Genomic DNA, 19,642 nt, shown 5'->3' on the forward strand with positions numbered 1-19,642 from the left:
ACTACAAAAAAACAAACAAACTTTAAAGCAAGTGAATCCAGGAAATTAATTAAATAGGTGTTTCGTTGTTGATTACTTCCAATAGCTGTTGTAGAAAGAAGGCCCCAGCAGTGAAGAAGTGTAGCTACTGATGGAGCCTAGATGTTGCTTAAGGGAGGAGAAATTGGTGAAGCAATGCCAGAGTAGTGATCTTCCTAGTGTTTATGCCTAAGGGCAAACTTACCAATCTAGCGGCTTATCCACTGCACAGTAAAACCGAGTGAATCAAATCTGCATCCTTTCCCCCTCCCTCATCTTCGCCTCCCATTTCCTCTGTCCCTTTCCCTCCCTTTGCTCCTTTTTGTACTTTAATGAGTGGCTGCCCTGTGGGCGAATCATAGGCTGGGGCCTCAGACATCAAGTCCCATTCACTGCTACATTGGAGTGTGTCAGCACCAATGAAGCTCACATTGTGATGGGACTGCCGCCCAGTGTATATGTGTGTGAGTGTGTGCATGGGTGTGTGTGTGTGTGCCTGTCTGGCCTGGATTTGGGATATGTTTTTATAAAGTGCTTTCCTCCCATTTGTTCCTCTCCCTGCTGGAAAAAAATCACACTTTACCACGTCACTCATTCCCAATTTCCTTGCTGACACACACTCACTCATTCTGTGTAGAGCAGCCGGAAGAGAACGTGCAGGGAGGAAAACAGGAACGTAGAAAGAAAAGTGAGACAGAGTTATTAAGAACAGGGCGGAAAAGAAACACAGGAAGTATACGAGAGGGGAAACGATTGAGTGAATGAAAATTACTGAACTAAAGAGGAACGTTAAGTCATCAGTGTTGTGATAGTCACTCTGGTGTGCGTGTGTACAGCCATAATTTCTGCAGGTGCACAGATCTGTGCACTTTTCTCAGGATCAAACTGCTTTTTAGCAGGAATGACCTCACATTAACTAATATGTGCACACACACACACATACATATTACTCCCCATCACAGAAGTTACGATTACGAATACATGGTTGTGTATGTGTGCCCATTTCTATCTGCCCACCACTTTCCTTTGTTTCTTATTCTGCATGCTGAATCAAAACTTTCATTCCAGCTATCAAAACTCCTCCACTCCAAGGGTCTCCTTCTAAATCTGAAACAAATTTCCAAAAAAGAATAATGATAAAAAAAATCAATGTTTTTTGTGATAACAATGTGTTCTGGATTAGATTTTATATTACTCACAGAGCACCAGTGCTGAGTTAAACTTTGTAATGAGAGAATTGAAGAAAGTTGCACTGCTTGTAGAAAAACTTGAGTCAATCTCTAACCTTGATTTTTTTTCCTTGTCTATTTTGTGGGTTTGCTCTACAGCATGACCAATAGAAATTGGCTGCTATCCTTGCCTGACTTTGGCATACCTAAAATATACTGGTGTAAATATGCTGCAAGGCTTTAGGTATGAGTCACACAGTGACCCAATACCTCAAACTACTTTGTGAAAATTGTTGCATTGAAAGTAAATTTCTATTATTGATATCAAACACAGTTGAAATATATTGTATGTACAAAACTGCTCACTGGGCTTTGGAAACCAGGAGACACTGTAATGGATTTTTTTTTTTTAATGAGTGGCTAAAAGAACAGTCAGTAAGATATAAGACTTCACAGTCACATGAAAATAGTTTTCACATGATTATATCTCCTACTTTACCCAAATACACCCAAGTCCTTGCATTTCCTCCTTGGCAGGTTTGTGGAGCGCCAGCATCTTTTCATGTGTTCCACATCCCTCATGTGTTAAACAACAGACATAGAGCAAACACTTTCTTCTGTCAATAACACTTTCTATGTATCTAAGTTTAAGTTTTGTGTCACTTCATGTTGAGGACCTGTTAGGTGGCCTGTTTCCTTAACAGAACATTTTCATGTAGTTGTCTTGTTGCACACCTTTTAATCAACCTTTCTGACTATCAGGCAGCCACAGGCAGTTTGTGTCGTTCTCTTAGTAGGAAGCAGCACACCATTATATGTTTTCAATTTTATTTCCTAAACGAATAAATATCCAGAACAAGAAAAGAAAGTGTTTTTGGCCATTTTAAAAATACTATAATTGAACATACAGAGGCTGATGCTTCATCAACTCACCAATTTCAGCGCTTTAATTACCACAAAGTTTTTCAGCTGTTAAAACATAATTTTGTTTTTTCCCCTAATGATCAATTAGCATTTCAAAGGATATCAAATGATAAACTTTCATAAGTAACACAACGTTCCAACAGAAAACCGGAGTGATGGTTGCTGAAAATAGGTCTACCACTATGCAAATACTCCATTCAAATAACTCCTGTTAAATGAGACTATTGACAATTAAATGCCATTTTGATTTGATTTAATATCATATTAGATGAAAACAAATGTGCATTTTAAAAATATTTTTAGTGACCTTTTTTAGCAGTAGCGGTGAGCTCTAAATTGAGTTAAATTAGGAGAAAACACAGCAAACACCTACTCGCATCAAACTGAGTATGTGTTCCAGGTTAATTTTGTTAGCTTGATTGCAGCAATCACACTCCAAATGTTGCCCTGTTGGAGTTTTTATACTTTCTTTTACTCAGTGGTTAAAAAAAAAGAAAACAGTTACTGTTTTGGTGTATTCTGAATACTTATTTTAAAAAATACAATAACTTAAAACACCTCACAAAACAATAATAGTGACCAGACACTATCTATCATTGTGGCTGGAGAGACCTTGCTAAGATTTATTCTCTACCATTCAGATATCATAACTAAATGCTTTTATAATGCTCATACACTCCATATTTTATGCCCGCAAGACAAACACTTTTAATTAAATATACATCTGTTTTAACATGCCCAAAAGACCTCAACCATAAGGCGAGAGGAGGCATCCTAATCCGATGGCCAAACCACCTCAGTTATTTTCTGTTGACAAAGAGGAGCAGCAGGTCTGGTTTGACCCCTCCTTAATGACAGAGCTCCTCACCCTCTCACCGTGGGTGGGCCCAGAAACCCTTCAGAGGAAGAGTGTTTGTACCCACTGTGTTCTTATTGCTTCACTTACTGCCCACAGATTATAGCCACAGCTGAGGGTAGGATCGATGATTACCGCAGATGCTTTATCAATCTGTCTGTCAATCTCCCACTCCACTTTTGAACAAGATATGAAGATATACTGGATGTACAAATCCAGTAGTTGTAATGTCATATGCATACTCTATGCATGTATTATATTAATTGCTATTAGGAATGCAAGAAAAAAATCAAGAAGGGACCATTATTACCAGTGTATGCTTGTCACATAAGAACCAAATTAATAATTAATAATCCACAACTAAATCTCCAAAATCTTTTGCAAATGGTGAAATCTGAAAGAGATACTACAAGGTGGTATCAGGGAGAATGCTGCTAAGAAGCTTTGGATGGTAGTCTGTAGGAGGACTTTGAAAATCAAGAAGAGGAAGCGAGTCAAGGCAGAGACATGGATTAAATGGTGGAAGCTGAGGAAGGAAAAAATGTTGCACAGAGTTCAGGGAGGAGTTGAGACCAGATAACTGAAAGTACAACTATAGTACTGAGAGAAAGTGCCAACAGAGGGGTTTGGTGTACTCTCTGGACAGAGGAATGAGGACAAGGTGACTTTGTGGTGAAATTAGGTACAAGTGAGTAAAAGAAACTATTCAAAGGAAAAGGTTAGCAAAGAAAACTTGTGATAGTCAGGGAGATGAAGACAATAGACAGGGATACTGGGAGGCTAGGCCTGCAGCAGAGAAAGGGAAAACCTGGTGTTGTATGTGAGGTTGGACTCTAACAAAGGAAAAAAAGACGTATATTTACTGGCTAGACAGAGAGATCAAGATGGAAAGGATGTACAGCAGATTAGGGTGATGAAGGATGTGGATGGAAGTGCACTAATAAGTGAAAAGAGTGTGTTGAGAAGCTTGAAGGATTACTTTGAGGAGCTCATGAATGCAGAACATGAGAGAGAGAGAAAGGAGGACAGATGAAGGACAGTTAATGAATTAGGAAGTGCAGAGAATTAGTAAGGAGGAAGTGAAATCAGCTATGAAGAAGATGAGGGGAAAGGGCCCAGATACATACCTGTGGAGGTATGGAGATGTTTAAGGTAGTGGACTTTTTAACCAGACTGCTGAATAAAATTAAAGAGAGTGAGAGGATACCTGAGGAATGGAGACGTGCAATGGCACCAGTTTTCAAGAACAAGGGTGATGTGCAGAGGTGGTCAAAAGGGTAAAGCTAATGAGCCATACCATGAAGCTTTGGGGAAGAGTTGTTTAAGCTAGGTTAGGAAGAGTGGTGACAACTAATGGGCAGCAGTGTGGCTTCATGCCAAGAATGAGACTGCACATACATGTTTGCTTTGAGAGTATTGATGAGACATATAAAGAAGGGAAGAAAGAGTTGCTGCTGTGTCTCTGTGGATCTATACAATAGGTTGCCAAGACAAGGTCTGTGGTACTGCATGTGAGGGTGGTGCAGGACACATAAGAGGAAGAAAATGAAGAAGAGAGTCCAGACAAGGATGAGTGGGTGGAGATTATATCTCCAGGGTGATCTGTGACAGAAGGACAGCACCATAGGGGAAAGGTGTCTGGTTTGGAAAACTATGACGCTGACAAAAAGAGTTAAAGATGTATAGATTTTCATTGTGAGTGACCAGAATGCACAGGCTTAGAAATGAGAACATCAGAGGAACAGCTCAGGTTGAGCAGTTTGGAAACAAAGTTATAAAAGCATGGCTGAGATGGTTTGGACATGTGCAAAGGAGAGACAGTAAACATACTGGACAAAAGATGTTGAGGTGCTAGGCCATAGGAAAGACCACAGAGAAAATTCATGGATGTGGTTAAGAAGGGCATGCAGAGAGTTAGTGTAACTAACTAACATGCCGTTAGCATGCGTCCGTACTATCTGCCCCGGGAATTCTCGCATGTTATCGCAATAACAGCGTATGTCCCCCCCTCGGCCAACGCGGATGCAGCCTGTGACACTCTCCACTCAGTGGTCAGCAGACTGCAAACACAATCTCCGAGAGCCCTTCTCATAATATCAGGGGACTTCAATCATGCCTCTTTGGACTCCACACTGCCCACCTTCACCCAGTATGTGACCTGCTCAACCAGAGACAATAAAACACTGGACTTACTGTATGCCAATGCTGAAGAGGCATACAGTTCATCACCTCTCCCTCCACTGGGCAAATCTGACCACAACCTGGTGCACCTTGTCCCTGTGTATGAGCCCTTAGTGCGCAGGGTGCCACCAGCCACCCGCACAGTGCAGAGATGGTCAGAGGAGAGCGAGGAGGCTCTTAAGGACTGTTTTGAGTCGACTGTGTGGGAGGTGATCTGTGACGACCATGGAGAGGACATCGACAGCCTTACTACATGCATTACTGACTATATTAATTTCTGTGTGGATAACACCGTACCTACCAGGACTGTACGGTGTTTCTCCAACAACAAACCTTGGATTACCCCAGAAATTAAAGCTGTCCTCAAGCAGAAGAGGAGGGCCTTCAAATCCAAAGACAAAGAGGAGTTGAAAAGGGTGCAGAGAGAGTTGAGGGGACTGATAAGGAATGGGAAGGAGAGCTACAGGCAGAAGATGGAGAACCAGCTTCAGCAAAACAACGTTGGTGAAGTCTGGAGAGGCCTCAGAACCATCTCAGGCCACAAACAGCAGAACTCTCTGCCTGGGAGGGATGTGAGGTGGGCAAATGAACTGAATCATTTCTTCAACAGATTTGATTCAACCATGAGACAGTCTGCAACATCGGCTGCAGACTCACCCACCCCCACTGCTGCTGTTCCACCTCTGACACCTCAGACACTTCACACCTCCTCTATTCACCCTGCTCACTCCCCCCCACCCCCAACAACAGCATCCAATACACACTCAACACAAGGCTCCAGCCTGTCTCTCTCAACCACCCAGGTTAGGAGGGAACTGAGGAGGATTAATGGCAAGAAGGCAGCGGGCCCAGATGGCATCAGCTCGAGGGTCGTCAGGTCCTGCGCGGACCAACTGTGTGGGGTGATGGAGCACCTCTTCAACCTGAGCCTGAGGTTGGGAAGAGTCCCACAGCTCTGGAAAACCTGCTGTGTTGTACCAGTGCCAAAGACTTCACGCCCCAAGGACCTCAACAGCTACAGGCCGGTGGCTCTGACATCCCACCTGATGAAGACCCTGGAGCGGTTGGTCCTGGCTCAGCTTCGGCGCCTAACAAGCTCATCACTGGACCCACTTCAGTTTGCCTACCAGCCTGGCATTGGAGCGGATGATGCCGTCATTCACCTCCTACATCGTTCCCTCGCTCACCTGGAGACCGCTGGAAGCACTGTGAGAATCATGTTCTTTGATTTCTCCAGTGCCTTCAACACTATTCTTCCCTCGGTTCTGAAGGACAAGCTGGAGAACTCTGGAGTGGACCATCACCTCACTACCTGGATTTTGGACTACCTCACCGACCGACCACAGTATGTGAGGACTCAGGGCTGTGTGTCGGACAGGGTCGTCTGCAGTACGGGGGCCCCACAGGGAACGGTTCTGGCTCCGTTCCTCTTCACCATCTACACTGCAGACTTCTCCCACAATTCCACCCAGTGCTTCCTGCAGAAGTTCTCTGATGACTCTGCAATAGTCGGCCTCATCACTGATGGGGACGACAAGGAGTACAGAGGACTGACTCAAGACTTTGTGGACTGGTGCCAGCTGAACTACCTCCAGATCAACGCCAGTAAAACCAAGGAGCTGGTGGTAGACTTCCGCAGGCACGAGCATTCTCCACTGCAACCACTGAACATCCAGGGTATGGACACTGAGGCTGTGGACAGCTACAGGTACCTTGGTGTTCATCTGAACAACAGACTGGACTGGACTCATAACTCAGACGCCCTCTACAGGAAAGGGCAGAGCAGGCTGTACCTGCTGCGGAGACTCAGGTCGTTTGGGGTGGAGGGCCCACTCCTGAAGACCTTCTATGACTCTGTGGTGGCTTCTGCTATCTTTTATGGTGTGGTCTGCTGGGGCGGCAGCATCTCTGCTGGGGACAGGAAGAGACTGAACAGGGTGATCCGAAGGGCCAGCTCTGTTCTAGGATGCCCTCTGGACCCAGTGGAGGTGGTGAGTGACAGGAGAATGGCGGCTAAGCTGTCATCCCTGTTGGACAACGTCTCCCACCCCATGCAGCAGACTGTGACAGCACTGAGCAGCTCCTTCAGTGGGAGACTGCGGCACCCACGGTGTGGGACGGAGAGATTTCGCAGGTCTTTCCTCCCCACTGCTGTCAGACTCCACAACAAAGACTTTAACTGAACAAACACACACATCCACACATGTGCAATAACACTAAGTGCAATAATCTTTTCTGGCATCGTTGTATTTTTACTCAGTTGTATATAGCATTCGTATTCTATTTTTATCTTATTGTATATTTTTATTCTATTTTATTCTACTGTATATAGTATATTATTTTATTCTATTCTGTACAGCTGTGTACTGTATTTATTCTTATTGTATTCTAATTTTTGCGTCATAACTTTTGCACTGTCCACTTCCTGCTGTGACAAAACAAATTTCCCACGTGTGGGACTAATAAAGGTTATCTTATCTTATCTTATCTTAACAGAGGATGATACTACAGATACACTGAGATTGAGGCACATGATTCACTGTGTGGACCCTAAACGGAGCAGCCAAAAGAACTAACTTCAGCATCATAAAATACAATTATTTGTGAAACATAATCTGTTTCTTATACCAATAATTACACAGTTAAAAAAGTTACATCATCAATGCTTGTTGGGTAATGCTGGCTGCAAAAGGGACTTTGAACTATTTGCTGTCATGCTAGCTAACGCCATCTTTTATTCCAATTTTCACAAAGTAGTTTGAAGCATTGTGTCGATACCACTTGTCTACATCAGCTGTGACTAATACCTTATAAATTCATTAAAAAAAGCTTTACTTTATACAAAAATAATATTGGGACATACAGTGAAACCACTAAAACCTACAAACCATACTGTCCAACGCTACGTGGAGATGCCATTTAACTCAGTAACAGACTGTGTTAGTACTACTGTAGTTTGAGGCCATCGCTTGATAAAGTATGACCACATTATCTCCAAAAAACAAAGATGTGAACCAAAACTATTGAACTATAACCTTGAAATTCTCAATATAAAGGTTAAACAGAATCGGGCAGCCTTGTTGGAATGAAATCCCCAGCATGAACTTATTGCTGGCACTGTCAAACAAGCTCTCACTACCACTGTACAGGGACCAAATAGCCTGTTCTTATGATTCAGTTATCCTAATTATGTATTTGTGAAGCATAATCACTTGTTACTACATTTTTAACTAATTTAGAGAGACCCTGCAGTACATCTATTCATTATTTAGCTGTGATGTTGTAAGCTGACAGCAATTCTAGTGCTCAAGGGCAAACTGGACTAAGTGTTTAAAAGAGGATTGTGACACAGCATTGATTTCGGCTCATGTTTAAAAGCAATTACATCTTGCCCATAGTATAAGTATCTATTCACCCCCTCAAAACAATGCCCTTCAGTAGAGTAATACATGAATACCATCCTACTTTGAGTACCTGACAATATACAGAGTTACACTCTCAGCAGGGTACTTCTCAGTAATGGCCTAGGAGTAGAACGGCTTCCTCCACATTAAACAGCCCATTACTAGACATTGATTGCAGTTAACACCAACGTCAGACTGTATTAATCGTTCCATTCTTCCGCTCGAGTGCCTCTGCACAGACCTGAACCTGAGTGCTTATCTGGGATCATTTAACAAGGTTTGAGGAAGTGAAGGGATTTCTGTCAGTGTATATCACATCACTCCTGCTGAGTTTAGTCTGGCTGTTTGAGAATGAAAGTTGTAAATGAAGTGAATGTTATAGAAAGAGACAAATCAGATGTTTCAATGCTAACGGGGCAAAGAGGGGAGCAGTCTGATAAAAGCTAGAGTAGCAAGGTCATGCAAGACTTGTCTGTTTCCAGCAGGGATTTTGAGTTACCAGTCAGCAATTTCCACAAGTGGCTGTAGGAGGGGGGAAAGGGAGAGCAAGCACTTAAGAGCTAAACACAATATTGCAAGGAGTAAAAAGGAGAGAAGACAGAAGTCACAACTATAGTGGTGACAGGGAGATGCTGTACATGATAATAAGGAACTCATCTTAGCAACTGCAAAGCCATCTGGACATACAAGGGAAGATGAAACTGGAGCGGAAATTGGCCAAATTTAAATCACAAAAAAGGATCTACAGTACCACGAAAACGTCTGGGGCCACTTGTTGTTTCTTTATATATTGCCAAAATATAAAGAAATGAAGAGGAAAATGGGAAATAGTTAAAGTGAAAATATAAATGGAAATACAGTATATAAGGCAAAAGCAGAGTTTGTGTAAATCTAACGATCTTGAAATTAAGTGTATGGTATGACCAGTCTGAAGTCTCTCAGGCAAACTTTCTTGTAATTTCTTTAAGTAATCCTCAGGAATAGTTCTCCAGGTTTCTTGAAGGACATCCAAAGCTCCTCTTTGGATGCTGGCTTCCTTTTGTTCCATTCTGTAAACATGAACCCACAAGCTTCAATAATGTTGAGGCTCAGACTATGGAGAGGCTGATCCATGACTGACAGTGTTCCATTGTGTGTTTTTCTATACAGGTATGCCTTTTCTGCATTGGCAGTGTATTTGGGAGGACTGTCATGCTGAAAAAAACGTTGCCAGTCAGATGCTTCCTAGATGCTATTGCATGGCGGATCACAATCTGATTTTGTACTTTTCTGCACTCATAATTCCATCAATTTTGACACTTCCTATTTTATCCTCTATTTGTACAGTTTGGGACATTTTCCAAGGACACACTGCACGCCATGCCAACATAAGCCCAAAGAACTATTCATTTTCAGTTAATTGTTAGTAGTTTTCAGCTAATAGCTCTTTGGGAATCAACTGATTGGTATCTGTGCCTGTCAAACTGTGGAATTACTTAGCACTTAGTTCCTCCTACGCCGGGCGGTGCATCGGGCAGTTGGTGATCTCCATCGATGTTGGTCAGCAGCGACTGCTTCAGCTTCGTCCCAGGCAATGTCGACAGTTCTCAGATCATCCATGAATGTTCGACGCCATGCGGTCTTTGGTCAGCCTTGCTTTCGCTTGCCAGTGCGTGGACGCCATGTCATGACAATCTTAGCTGGGCGATGAGGTGGTAGGCGTAAAATATGGCCCGCAAAGCAGAAGCGCCTTTCTGCAACAACATCGGCTAATGGGCGGGTGCCTGCTCTTCGTAGGACCTCCTCATTTGTTATTCGGTCCCGGTAGGAAATTCTCAGGATTCGCCGCAGGCCACGTTGTTGAAGCACATTCAGGTGTTGAATAATTGCACTTGTTGAGCACCAGGTTTCACTAGCGTAAAGTGCAGTAGGGAAGACGATAGAGTTCAATAGTCTGATCTTGACCCTAACATTCAGGGAGGTCGAGTTCCAAATAGGTTGGAGACGTCGCAGGACACCAGCTGCCTTCCCTACTCTGGCGTCTGTGGAATATTTGGCATTTTTTGTACATTCAACTAAAAACATAGGAACAAATTACATGTTTTTGAGAAAGGCTGCTACTAATAAGGTGCCTAAAACTACAATTTAACAGTAGCACCCCCAGGCTTCTACCTTTCTACCTTTAAAACCCGGAGAGCAGCCAAATGGCTGGTAGGCTTTTAGCTAAGCTTTAGCTTCAGCCAAGTGGAAGCTAAATTGGCTAGTCATTCATATGTATATTAGGTTGTTACCTGGGAATTCTGGAGGGAGGGGAGTGGGGGTTTGAGTGGATTGAGGAATTTCCCTGCGAATCTTGTTGACTGTGCCGAGGATGGTGGTTTTCCGTCTAAGAAGTTTTTGCGCAAGTGAAAGCGATGTGAAAAAATTGTCCGTGGTAACATTTCTGCCCTTGTCTAGGAATGGTTCCATCAGCCTCATTACTACATTTTCAGAAAGTCTCTCCCCAGTGGGACGATTGGGGTCCTTGCCAAGATATGGGAAGACATTGCAAATGTACTTGGATTTTAGGTCGCAAGCCACCCAAAACTTGATCCCAAACTTGTCAGGTTTACTTGCAATATACTGCAGGAAACAGCACAGAGTCTTTGATGGGAAAAGCTGTTCATCAACGGTGATATGTAGACCAGGGTTGTAGCACGTGATGCAGTTGGTGACAAATGATCCCCACACACTGGAAATTGCAGCGAACTTATCAGTCTTTGCTCGATCACTGCGGGTGGACTTGTCATCAAAGCGTAGGTGTTGCATGATGTCTTGGAAGTGGTTTCGTGCCATAGTTCCAATTATCTGTGGGTTTCCCAGGTTTGCTGACCAGCAGTCATTTAGAGATGGAACCCTGTTAACCCCCCGCAAGATGACAATTGCAATAAATGCCATTAGTTCAGGGAGGTCCATGAACCAATGAACATGCTCCATGCACCACTCAGCAGGCCATTTGTAAATATGTGTACAAATGGTTGGTTTTTTGTACTGTTTTTATCAATAAATCTCAGCAACAAAGGACATACACCCATGTGTGTTGATTTCTCCCTAAGATGGCAAACTGAAACACTCCAAGTTGGTGACTTTTGGAGATTTATTTCCCTGGATGATTGAGAATGCATCAAGATGAAACACAAAAGGAAGTTCACAGCTTTTCCCATCAAAGACTCGGTGCTGTTTCCTGCAGTATATTGCAAGTAAACCTGACAAGTTTGGGATCAAGTTTTGGGTGGCTTGCGACCTAAAATCCAAGTACATTTGCAATGTCTTCCCATATCTTGGCAAGGACCCCAATCGTCCCACTGGGGAGAGACTTTCTGAAAATGTAGTAATGAGGCTGATGGAACCATTCCTAGACAAGGGCAGAAATGTTACCACGGACAATTTTTTCACATCGCTTTCACTTGCGCAAAAACTTCTTAGACGGAAAACCACCATCCTCGGCACAGTCAACAAGATTCGCAGGGAAATTCCTCAATCCACTCAAACCCCCACTCCCCTCCCTCCAGAATTCCCAGGTAACAACCTAATATACATATGAATGACTAGCCAATTTAGCTTCCACTTGGCTGAAGCTAAAGCTTAGCTAAAAGCCTACCAGCCATTTGGCTGCTCTCCGGGTTTTAAAGGTAGAAAAGCCAAATGGCTGCTCTCCGGGAGTTTATTAAAATTGGTTCTTTTCAACGCTGGCTCATCCTTCGTATTAGTTGCTTTTTATGCTTTAATGACGTTTAATGTTGTAGATCGGTGGTGAGTGGCTAAAATACAAAAAAGACCCTTTGTCTAAAAATGGTCAGATATACGAATTAAACTGAGGATGAGTGAAAAACACTTTGAAGGGCCCTCAGAAGGCCTTTTAAAGTGTTAAAAGTGGTTACAACAAAGTCTGGCTCCTTGGAAGCAAAACATAAAGAAATGATGGGCGTCTCAAGACTTTTGCACAGTACTGTACTATATATTTTTTAATCTATTCCCCGAACTTCATATGTATACGAAGTATAAAACTCAGACTGATAACAGTGGTAACAGTGTTTTTATAGGAAGAAACCTTTGTATGTTGATTAATGATTGATACTGGCAGATGCAGTTTCGAAGACAAAAAACATAACATAAACCTGTATTTATTAATATATAATCACTATAAACATTTATGAAGGACATTACGTAGGAGAGGTGATCTGAATAGAGTAAACCGTTAACACACAAGAACTGTAAGAAGAACTAAAAGAACTGAAAAAACATACTGTACCTGTTTATGGCAGAGCTGAGCTCATCCAGGCGCCTTGCGTCAGTGGTGGAGGTGTTGTCGAGTTTGGACAAACTGTCCATCCTCTTTAGAATCACCTCCAACATGTCGCTAATCTTTCTCAGCACACCACGTGACTCCACGCCTCCCAGCACTGAGTGGAAAGACAGACGTGAGACAGGAGATGAATGAAAGCTGGACAGTGAGTACATGAAGCTTGCATAACAGCACGCATATTAATCATACAGCCTCCAGCTCTTCTGGCTCACCACACTGTTGCTGATTTTGGCTGTGTTCTTGTTTTGCACAACTGTCACTATGCACTTGACTACAATGAAGATCAAAAGCAAAGTGGCAAACAATGCAAAAGTCCTCAAACAGATTTGTGAGGATTTCCTCTTAACTTCTGTATTGTGTGTAGGAGCCTCAATATCACTTTTTTCTTTTTCTTTGCAAGGCTGTCAAGAAAACTACTTGTATAGTAATGAATTTTGATTACAAGGAAGACTGTAATACAGAACGTCAGCCCATCTATGATCTTTGGTGTTGGTCATGGCCAATACTCCAATACGTACAATTTAAGTTCCTATCCAAAGATAAATGAAGTCAAAACTCTTTGAACTTTGTTGTGTGTCCCTATTTTTGGTGTGTGTTTCAGTTTTAAACCAACTCATTTATTAAATTAATTCCAACCCAGCAGGACTCAATAGTACCTCTAATTTAACTAACCAATGCTCATGAGTTGGATTAGACCCATCTTTGGAATCTCTCTTCCTTTTGATCTCAAATACAGGCCGATAAAATTTTGTCACAGGTGGGATGCTATCACGTTGCCAAAAATTGTTCCAGTGAAAGACTGCTAAATTACTCAAAAACTGCACGCGCATAATGGTTCCAGAATTTGGCACACACATGCACATACTATGAATTTATTGAGAGGCAGTGCGATTTTATAAGTTTAACTTGCACAGTTATTGAAAATGTTGCACCGAAAGCTCATCCTCACCCTACCATTTCAGACTCATGAGAGCAGCTCCTCTTCAATTCAGCCTGTGTGTTATTCTTCATCTTAAACTCTAAAAGCCAACATTTTGATTATGTGTCTTTAACCTGCATATCTCCAGCTTGATCTCTTCCTGTCTGTCTGCAGCAGTGCACATTACCCAGTGATGTATTCTGATCTCTCCTCATAAACTGGATTTTGCTCGGGTCAGAAAACCAGACACTCTGGAGTCTGATGTCTTAATGTAGACTTATCTTTATATCCTTTGATACCCTTTGATATAAAGATATGAGGGTGAGATGTCCACCAAGGCTATATGGAATATAAAAAGCCAGCAACTAATTATGCTGGAGCGCTCAGTCACTTTCTTTTTCTTGCATGTTCTTCTGTCTGGCCATGTGAAATCCAAGAGGAGAAATCGAAAGGAGTGGCTGTGCACACAGTTGTGTGTGTGTGTGGAAAGATGAACACACTGGCCATCAGAGTTGAAAAGTGACTCATAACACAAAAGAGCACATACACAGTAGCAGAGACAGTGAGAAGAGAGACGGTATAAAAAGGTTTACCACACCTCATTAGGATAATTACACTGACTCTGGCAGGGTCAAGAGTGCCTATGAATTCAGTCATAATGGACCAGAATGAGGAAGGTGACTGAAAGCATGAGACACAGATGGAAAGCTTTCTCATTTAATTACTCTTCTCTATTCGGTGTGTGTACTGATCATCATTTTTAAAGAAAAAAGTAATAGATAAATTATTCAGAGTGAAAACTAGTGTCCCAGGAAATGGAAATTATTCCAGCAAGATTTATGTAAAATCTTGGCAATATTTTATCTTTTGTTTAGCTGAATCATGAAATAAAAATAAATCACATACTTTACCTCATACTGATATATTACCTCATTTAAATCAGATAGGGACAAAGCAGTTGTCTCACGTTCAACCCTTTCAAGCAACCAACAGAGCTTGAAAGGGTTTATATAATGTTTTCCAAGCAAAAGTTTCAAAGTTTCATTTAATAACTACATATTACATAAATTGCATACTTAACCAAAACATTATGTCTTAAATCTTCAGCGACCTTTCAGTTTATTTATTTATTTTAATTATGGGTATCTGCTTTCTTGCAAGTTTAGATAAAAAACAATGGTGAAGAGGTAAAAGATACCAACGTGATGCTAAAATAAAACATGAAATAAAAAACAGATTAAAGCTAACAAACTTACGAACATAAATGACAAATTAACGCAACAATGATGCGGCGAAAAGTAGCAATTTATCATTTTTGGAGGGGTCGACAGGAAACGTGATGTAAGGTCGATGGTTATATGAGGCAAACATAGGTAAGCGGTGATTGTGACATATACAATACCTTCAGTTGAAAATTAAAACTTGTTTTTCAAAGGTTTGGTAACGTAAACTGATCCAGTCCATATTTTGATCACATCAGTTAGAATTGTACCAAATAGAGTTCATAAGATATTCCCTCAAAGAAATCCCGTCCACCATCATCAACAGAGTTTTGGTAACCATACGGGTTGATGGTAAGAACCTTAGAGCATGTAGCTTGGGACAGCAGGAACACAAAGGTCACAGTTTATTCCAGAGGTGGGACCAAGTCATTGTTTTGCAAGTCTCAAGTAAGTCTCAAGTCTTTATCCTCAAGTCTCAAGTCAAGTCTCAAGTAATGTCAGGCAAGTCAGAGTCGAGTCTCAAGTCACTGGTGTAAAAGTCCGAGTCAAGTCACAAGTCTGAAATTTTGAATTTCAAGTCCTTTCGAGTCATTAAAAAAAACGAAAAAAAGCATGTTGCAGTTATGCTAAATGTAAATATTAGACCATGTAATTTTTAAATCTGTGTTTTTCTCAACACATGACAAAATAGTGAACTTAGAAAATATACACAAATTGTGAAATTGCACCTCTTTAGAATGCAGCTCAATTAAACCTAGCTCCAAGAATAATTTTCACCGACAGTTCTGAGATAAGCTGCATGTTATTCTTGGATGCGGTTGTAGGACCGGCTTTAAAATCGCATGACAAAAATATCATACACATTAAAAAAAACTGTATCACCAACGTAGCCTGGAAAACATTTGCTAGTTAGATGAAGTCAGCTATCTCATCGTAGCATATTTATATGCATATTTATAATCATACGGTTCTTGGAGTGAGTGCATACACTCATGAAGTTTAGTAACTTCAGGTCACTGCAACAAGCCCAGGTACAGTTTACCGACAGATGGGTACAGGACCTTGAAACGCACCGTGTAGAACGAAAGACCATCGTACGTATCATATAAGTTTACCAGTCTCACAAATCGTCGTCATAAATACACATTCGTTAACCGTTTATTAATAGGACCTTTGAGCTCAACGGTAATTAATTAGTAGTGGAAATAATTTCTGGTACGCATCACAGAAATGTAGCAGTGACAATAATACTGTATGCTGTAATCGTACTGGGCAATTAGTGATACAAAAAACCTGTTTTATCCTGTGAATAAAAGTATATGTTTTTGTCAATGTACCATAATAACAGAAGCGAAACGCAATATTGTGTCAGGACAATTCACTATTTATGCACAATAAACAAAGGAGCATAGCGCGACAATTTCTGTTCAGCGCCAGACTTGCTTGTAACCTATATCACCAGTTATGTTATGAAAGTGACGTATTAACTACAACAGCAGACTGACCTTTGTGGAAATGCTTGGAGCAGACTAACCTGTGAGCTGGAGTGTTCTGGGACGTTATATTTGATCTTTGAATGGCTGCAATCCAGGCCATCCGTCGCCTGTTTGTCACTTCGGAAACATGGCTCGAACAATTTCTCTTAAACGTCGTAATCCGATAACAACCGATCTCTTTACCCGTCGGCTTCCCGTGGCTGTCATGCGACCGGCTATTGCAGTTAATAATACAACAGCTTCTTGACATTTTTGTGTTTCTTTTTATCGCTGTGTAACTGATTTTAATTGAAAGCCTGCGTGCGCTACTACCGCTTGCCACGAGTTCCCAGAATCCTTTGCGGTTCTACCCGTGAATGACGTCACATTTTCAATCTCTATATAATATGCGTGTTAAATTTTATATTTGGGGTGAAATATCAAGTCTTTTCAAGTAAACCGGTTCAAGTCCAATTCAAGTCCCAAGTCATTGGTGTAAAAGTCCAAGTCAAGTCACAAGTCTTAGAACATTTTTTCAAGTCAAGTCTAAAGTCATAAAATTAATGACTCGAGTCTGACTCGAGTCCAAGTCATGTGACTCGAGTCCACACCTCTGGTTTATTCCTCTAGCTTTCCATCAGGGTTTAATGGTGCCTATATTAACACTGCTAACACCTGGATTACACTGCCTGACCATTCTGTCAAACCCCATGTCTGCTGCTTGACAAGCAATTACAGCCAATAGGTGTCAGAGCCTAACATCTCCAGCACAAGGTCATTGTCTGCCTTGTTTTCTGCCACCAACAGCAGGAATCGTAAGTTCAATGAGTTATTGCCACAGTGACAGACGTATTCATCTGAAACTGACAGTGTCATGTCCTCTGCCTATGATAGATTGCTGTTTAACAGTTCGCGGCTTGGTCCTTCTGGTGACATCTTTGTGACTGGCTGATAATGGATGACAGCTATGTCAAGAGTCGTGTAAATTGAAGGAATAGTTATCCTGGTAAACTGAAAATTCTTGGCACGGGTTAAACAAATGAGTGTTTGTTAATTTGAAAAAAATCCACAAAATGGCATTACTGGCAGAGCTTCATAAAGTGCATTTAGATCCAAACCACCAACTCTTTTATTAGTTTGGCTTGCCAAAATCTGGATTTGATGCTATTAATTAATAAAATACTACAGGGGAGTATGTATATTAGCAAAGAGTAGGGTATATTACGATACATTTTTTTTGACAGCTACAAGCTCCTGGGATGTTCAGCAGTGAGCAAATGGGAGTGATTTCAACCTAAAGGTATAAAAGATCCAATAAGTTAATGACTGCATCTTTCACATGTTCCCATTGTCTAATGTTCATGTCAATTCAAGTCAGGGGGCTAATCCCTGTAGCTTTATTACAGGGAAACAACACGTTTAACAGGTACGTCAAATGAACCGTACACAAATCTCACTGCTGTAATACAGTATATACAAACAATGACGTGTTATATGTAAGTCATGATCTTAGGGTTTGGTCAGTTTTAAAATATAATGGTGTCAAAAAAAAGGCCACAGGACACAGTGTCCTCTACAGAAAGGGGATTTTAAAAAAGAAAAAGATAAGCAACAGACAGTTTTTACTTACTGCATTACTCAGCAAGGTTGTTATTTTAATTGGACTGTGGAGCCCCAGGACTTAAATTATACAACTTTTTTAAACAAGCAAAAAATAAACAAGAAAAATACATTTCAACAAATTCTTTCTTGCAGCAGCTTATAGTTGCCCATTTTTAGCTTCCATGTTCTGTTAAAGAAGGTAACTCAGAAGTGTCAGGGAAAGTTTTATATATGTGTAGTTTACTGATTTTATACAGATACCTATACTGAGGTTGATATGAATGAAAGTTTACATAATGTTGCTCTCTGTAAAAGCTGGTGTTTCTCCTTCTGTACAGCAGAACCCACACAGCAGCAACTAGGGCTAGCTTAAATACTATTTTACATATCACTGGGCAAAAAAATAAACTAAATAGGTAAATAACAGTGTGACGGAGTGACCCGTCTCAAGGCAGAGTCCGCTGAGTATGGCACCGCCATCATTAGATCGCCACCATTAGTTCGATTTGGCACCCGGGGCGGCGTATCTTTCTGACGACCGAGTAGAGGAATAAAAGGGGTGAGGAGCAAGTTGTGAGCCGCATCGGGGGTGGCTAGATTTTGGTTCCCACTTACTTGTTAAGGGCGTCGGTCGGGGAGACGTGCGGGGGATCGCCAATCGTGCAGGGTGACGCAAGCCGATGGTATGGGGGTGTGGGGTTTAAATAATGAGTTCACGTGTGTCTGGACCGTCATGAGAATGGCCTCATTACGTGGGCCGTTAATGGGTATATGAAGTCGGGTAGACTGCCGGGAAATAGTTGAGAGCCTGTATCAATGTATATGTTTTGTGAGTGTATAATGAAAAAGAAATTCTGGGGGAGGGAGACGGGGATTAAAGTTAGAATAAAGAATTGGTGGTGACGCCAAGGGGGAGGGGTTACGGGATATAAGAGACGGCGAGCCGGATATGAAGGGGGGTGTGTGTTGTAACATACAGGCTGTGTAGCGTGGCTCTCAGTTTTATGTCTTTGCAACCATCTTTTTATGCACTGGGGAGGCCGTTTCAAATAAAGTATCCACACTAATACCTTACCGACTACGCCTGTGTTTGTCCGGGAGAGGTCTGGAAGGGGACCCCGTGACATATGGTGTCAGAAGTGGGATGGCTAGTCGGAAGAGGAAAACACGCCTCCCAGCGAAGCGCACAGGGCTGCGGTCCCAGCAGCATGAGCTTCCGGGGGAGAAGACAGCAGAGGAGCTGGCGTGGGACACAGTGCCGGCGTCATCTTCTTCAGCAGAGGAGGAGGAGATTTCCGGCAGGATTGGTCCGGAGTTGCCTACAACCTCGACCGCAGCACGTGATGGAGAACTGATGGCGATGATGAGGGACTTCCTGGCGGGACAGCAAAGGAGAGAGACGGTGTTATTGGCAGAACTCAGGGGGCTGAGGACCGTTCCCTCTCCTAATGCGCTGTTGCCGGCGGATTCAGCTAGTCAGCAGAGCTCAGGGCAAGTGTTAGCGGGAGCTAGCACTACGGCCGCTACGGCTACACCGAGCACGGTAA

General features: G+C 42.1%; 1 protein-coding gene across 2 annotated transcripts in view; it reads right to left on the reverse strand.

Moving 5' to 3' along the window:
- LOC113023992 (alpha-1,6-mannosylglycoprotein 6-beta-N-acetylglucosaminyltransferase B-like) overlaps positions 1 to 19,642 on the reverse strand; it is a 122,766-nt gene that overhangs the window by 67,823 nt on the left and 35,301 nt on the right. For both annotated transcript variants that reach the window (XM_026170530.1, XM_026170531.1), the window contains exon 3: positions 12,823 to 12,973. In XM_026170530.1, the coding sequence (XP_026026315.1) occupies positions 12,823 to 12,973 (151 nt within the window). The remainder of the gene's footprint in view (positions 1 to 12,822; positions 12,974 to 19,642) is intronic.

The sequence above is a fragment of the Astatotilapia calliptera genome, chromosome 6 (genome assembly GCF_900246225.1).
Source record: "Astatotilapia calliptera chromosome 6, fAstCal1.2, whole genome shotgun sequence".
NCBI lineage: Eukaryota > Metazoa > Chordata > Actinopteri > Cichliformes > Cichlidae > Astatotilapia > Astatotilapia calliptera.